The sequence below is a fragment of the Hemitrygon akajei genome, chromosome 31, assembly GCF_048418815.1.
Source record: "Hemitrygon akajei chromosome 31, sHemAka1.3, whole genome shotgun sequence".
Taxonomy (NCBI): Eukaryota; Metazoa; Chordata; class Chondrichthyes; order Myliobatiformes; family Dasyatidae; genus Hemitrygon; species Hemitrygon akajei.
The window spans coordinates 1,855,278-1,859,873 of record NC_133154.1 but is presented as its reverse complement, the minus strand read 5'-3'; the positions used below and the strand labels follow the sequence as shown (position 1 = coordinate 1,859,873).

The window sequence follows — 4,596 nt, the reverse complement described above, 5'->3', positions numbered from 1 at the left end:
TATGTAGTATATCTTGCTCCCTTTACGGGAGTTCATGAAGAATGAATTGAGCTGCCTCTTGTGCACTGTCAGATAGGGCAATGAACGGTAGATGTGTGGTTACACAGGACATGACTGTGTAAACGCGGCATCTGATTTTATAAGGAATATAATGCATTCTTTTTTTTCCTTCTTATTCTCGGGCACGCACGACAGTCCGGTATATCTGCTTATGCATTAGGTGTAAATCAAGGTCCAACGGGATTATTATAGTTTAAATGTTTGTTTGGCAATATTGATAACATCCATGTATGTAGCTAATTATTAACTAGGACAGTCCATTATTCACTCCTGCAAGTTCAATATAAAGAAGGTGTACGCACTTATAATGTGAAAGCGGAGTTGCAGTCGTCTCATTCATTTGCTGTTTCACAGGGATTGAAACGAAGATCAAAAAACAACTGATTTTCGCAGTGCTTCCATCTCTGCAAAGCATTAAACAATTCCAAGAGCAGGCAAGGCTTCGTGTCACTGAATGGTAAGAAATATTCCTCAATTTAAAATTAGGTCCCTTTTGTATTTCTTTATGAACTTTGGATGTCTTTACAGCCAATAACTTTCGCCGCTTTACGCGTTCATGCCCACTCCTTCAGATATTTCCTCACACGAGGAAGCCATGTGGCCAAGTCCTGCGTGAAGTTCAGGGTTACCTGTCTGAATCAGTCTCAGTCTGAGACAGGTAATTGCAGGATCCACATGCAGGGCAGACACAACATCGTGTGCTGCAGAAGGACATGGTCCAGCCGGCTGCCCTTTGGTTATACTCGGCATATCAAAGTTCGGCGCTGCCTGATAACCTAACACATTTATTTATTTTATTTTAATTTCATTTTTCTTTAAACATACGGCACCGAATAGGCTTTCCTTGCCTAACGAGCCGCGCCGCTCAGCAACCCACATTTTAACCCTAGCATGGTCACAGGACAACTTATAATAGCCAATTAACCTACTAACCGATATGTTCTTGGACTATGGGAGGAAAACGAGGCACTCGAAGAAGACCAGTGCGCACATGAAAGGGACCTACAAACTTGCTTATGCTGAAATTGAACTGTGGCGCATCTGATATTAGCGCTTAACTTCAACGGGACGTTGTCAAATCAGCAGTTGTCCAAACCTCCAGTTCATCATAGAAATGTCCACTGTCACCCATAGCATTCTCAACCATAAGGACGGTCTGTCCGACTCCAATGTTTCAATGGTCGCTGCTTGACGTTCTCTGACATTCGCGCTGTTTCTGTAAGCACTTTTCTAAAAGCTGTATTGCCAAGTGAACTGCATTCCCCTCATAACCTTCCTCTTAGGAATATTCTAATAATAACACAAGCATTATTTTCAAGGATAATTCTATCAATTCGTACCGCCTCTCTTTCGTGACAAAAGGCATACAAGTTGTGTAAAATGTTCGCATAAGGCAGGTGCAGTTAAAGAAAGCATGATCGTGTGCTCATTGGCAACTGAGGTGGTCTTGTGTTGGAACATCCAACATGGAAGAGTACAACACGGGCGCAGGCCCTTCGGCGCACAATATTATGCCAAACCAATTAAAGTAGTCATCAAATGGCCAACCAAAAAATGCCTCTGCCAATACAATGTCATTATTTTTCAATTTCCTTCACTTTCGTGGGCCTATCTAAACGTCTCTTAAAATTCTCTAATGTATCTGCCTCTACCGCCCCAGGCAGCGCATTCCAAGCACCCGCCAGTCTCTATGTACAAGGTTTGCCCCTCACGTTGCCTTTGAAATGGCTCCTCTCACCTTAACTGCATGCCGTCCGGTTTTAAGCATTTGCTGGTTTGTTTGGACCACGCAAGGGGAAAGATCTCTGATTCAGCTCGGCTTTTGAAGAACACTTACAATTGGCGCTGTACATAAATTTTACATTTTAATTTTTAATATTTAAGGTAAGTAACTTCAGGGTACACATTTTGTAATAATGCAGGTCAGGGGTAGTATCCGCCTGTGTTGTCGGAGGACACGGTCCGGCTGGCAGCTGTCAGTCCATAGCGAGGCTTTCCTGTACTGAACGCTAACATGCGCTTTATGCCTGCTTATCAGTGTGCGCTGTCTAGAGCGGTGTTCAACAGTGATAATTTGCTGCGAAGTGGGAACAAATAGTTACGGTAAGTCTCTGTCACAGATATGCCTTGTATAAAATAGAGAACGACAGGAGACTCTGCATAACACACTGTAATTACTTTCGGTGCGTTAAGGGGATGTTTTGCCAGCGGGCATAGCTGGGGTTTTGCGCTGTCTGTAAAGTACCGTAATGCCAGCACCTGAATGAAACCCAATGTGTATCCAAGCACTTTTTTCTTTCGGAGCGTGGGATAATGAAATACAGTGGATGGCGACAAGCTGTTTAATGTTTAAACAGTCTGTTTAATGCATCGTAACAATGACTGTTTAATGCATCGTAACAACCAGTAGTTGAGTAGGATAAGACAGTGCCAATTCAGAGTTGAACATACGTGTCTTCCTATTCTTTCTCCAGTTAGAAATCCCAGAATGGCTGCTGCTTCCAACGAAAGGGAATTGCAATCTCTGTTCGTAAAGGGCGGGTTGGTTGCGGTCATTCAACGGGCGAAAGCAGATCTCAAAAATGTGGAGAGTACAACGCTGAACATTGCTGTGATTGGAGAATCCGGCGGTGGGAAATCATCTTTCGCTAGTCTTTTGGACGCGTCAGGAATCGAGGGGGGTCCGGCATTAACGGCTGGTAAGGAAGCACAAAAGTGGCCAGTGAAATACCAGTTCTCCAGCGATGATACAGTCAGCATCTGGGACTTCCCTGGGATACAGACGCCGACGAAATTTGAAGCCGATGCCTATTTCAACAGCCTAACATTTGACAAGTATCATTTCTTCATTGTTCTCAGCGGTGTTGAGTCTGAGGAAACCGCATGGCAACTGATCAAACAAATTCGGGAGAAGGATAAGAAGAAGAAATGCTATTTTGTGCGAAATAAATTAGATATTTACCTGGAGTCCGTAAAACAACGAGAAGAAAGCCAGTATGATGAGACGAAAGCTCTGGAACATCTCAGAAATACTTTGGCTGAGCGCTCGAAGAAGGAGCGCTTGGAATCTACACAAATATTTCTGATCTCCAGCTTGCACCGAGACAAGTTTGACTTCCAAGAACTTCAGCGGACACTAAAAGAAGAATTGTCCGCCTTGAAGAAGGATATCCGTTCGCGCGTTCTGTGCCGGCAAATATCATCACTAATCGATAAGAAGAAAGATGACTTGTTAGCTGAAACTTGGAAAATTGCTGCTGCGGCGGCTTCAGCTCGGGTCATGGCAATTCCAGGATCTTCTTTCGTTTGTGACATTTCCTTGTTATATTATAACATTTTCTCTTACCGTTCCTCCTTTGGTTTAGATCACAGTATTCTCGAAAAGCTGGCGTCAGAGGTTGGGCAGCTGGTCAAGGATCTGAAGGCAGAACTGAAGTCGACATTTGCGCAAGAAATTACATTCAGCAGAATCTCAGAGGAGCTCCTGCAGATGGCTGGTGAGGAGATAGTGGAGGCAACCATTCTGGAATTTGTACCTCTGATAGGCCAGGCCATATTAGCCAAGCGCTCTTACAAATCGATCAACGTTTTATTGGAGAAAACTGTACGGGATCTCGCGGAGGACAGCAAGAGAATAATTAGGAAGGCTTTAATGTTAGACTAGTGAGAACAGCGAAGACACATCCAGCAGACAGTTATACAAACGGTGGGAATCTGCACACTCAATGTCTAATTCAGATTATGATGTTAATTCGATTATTATGTGTAGATAATTCATGTTTACTTTGTGTTCTGGTTTCTAGTCACTGCTATTTTTCTTGCTAATTTGGACGGTGTTTTGAATTGGCTGGTTATGAATCGAGCCAGACTGCAGACAATGAACTCCGAGCTGAACTGAAATACGCCGTTTGATTTTCTGTTTTCTATCCCGTGTTTCGTTCGATTTTCTTTTGTGCTGCCACTTGGGCGATTTGGGGTTTTTTGCGCATGGGGGAAAGGTTTAGAAGGTTTTTTTCTTTGAACGGGTTCCATGGCTCTTCTTTGTTACCTGACTGTCTGTGGAAAGACCAATCTCAGGGCTGTATACTGCATGCATACTTCGATAATAAATGTACTTTGAATCTTTGATTATTGTCTCTTTGATATTCACAATGTATGTCTTGCTATCCACACAGACAAGTAAAAGGTAACGCTATGTAGAGCCACACATACACACGCACATAAACAGGATGTACCTGCTCATGCTGGAAATCTTGACAAACATACACAAATGCTGGAAATCAGCGGGTCAGATAACACATTAAAGGGGAGCAAGCATTCTACGTTTCGGGCCGAGACCCTTCATCATGGGACATACTCACATAAATATGCACGAATGTCCAACTATTCTTAGAACACATCCAGCGTGCACACAAACTCTCACATAGGCAAATACATAGAGAAACATGCACACAGACAGATGCACACACATGCACAGAGTCACACACACAAACACGCACACACACATACATACTCACACAGACACACGCATACGCG

The 4,596-nt window shown here is 43.4% G+C and overlaps 1 protein-coding gene across 1 annotated transcript; it reads left to right on the top strand.

The window, feature by feature from the left end:
• The first annotated feature begins 352 nt into the window (after positions 1-352).
• LOC140719022 (interferon-gamma-inducible GTPase 10-like) lies at positions 353-4,186 on the top strand. Its single transcript, XM_073033358.1, has 2 exons — positions 353-517; positions 2,535-4,186. Exon 2 carries the CDS (start codon positions 2,549-2,551, stop codon positions 3,722-3,724), a length of 1,176 nt encoding a protein of 391 aa, XP_072889459.1. The 5' UTR covers positions 353-517; positions 2,535-2,548; the 3' UTR covers positions 3,725-4,186.
• Positions 4,187-4,596: the final 410 nt, after the last annotated feature.

What these genes read in the sequence shown, in the direction of transcription:
- LOC140719022 (XM_073033358.1), top strand. Translation starts at nt 2,549, where the DNA reads ATGGCTGCTGCTTCCAACGAAAGGGAATTGCAATCTCTGTTCGTAAAG.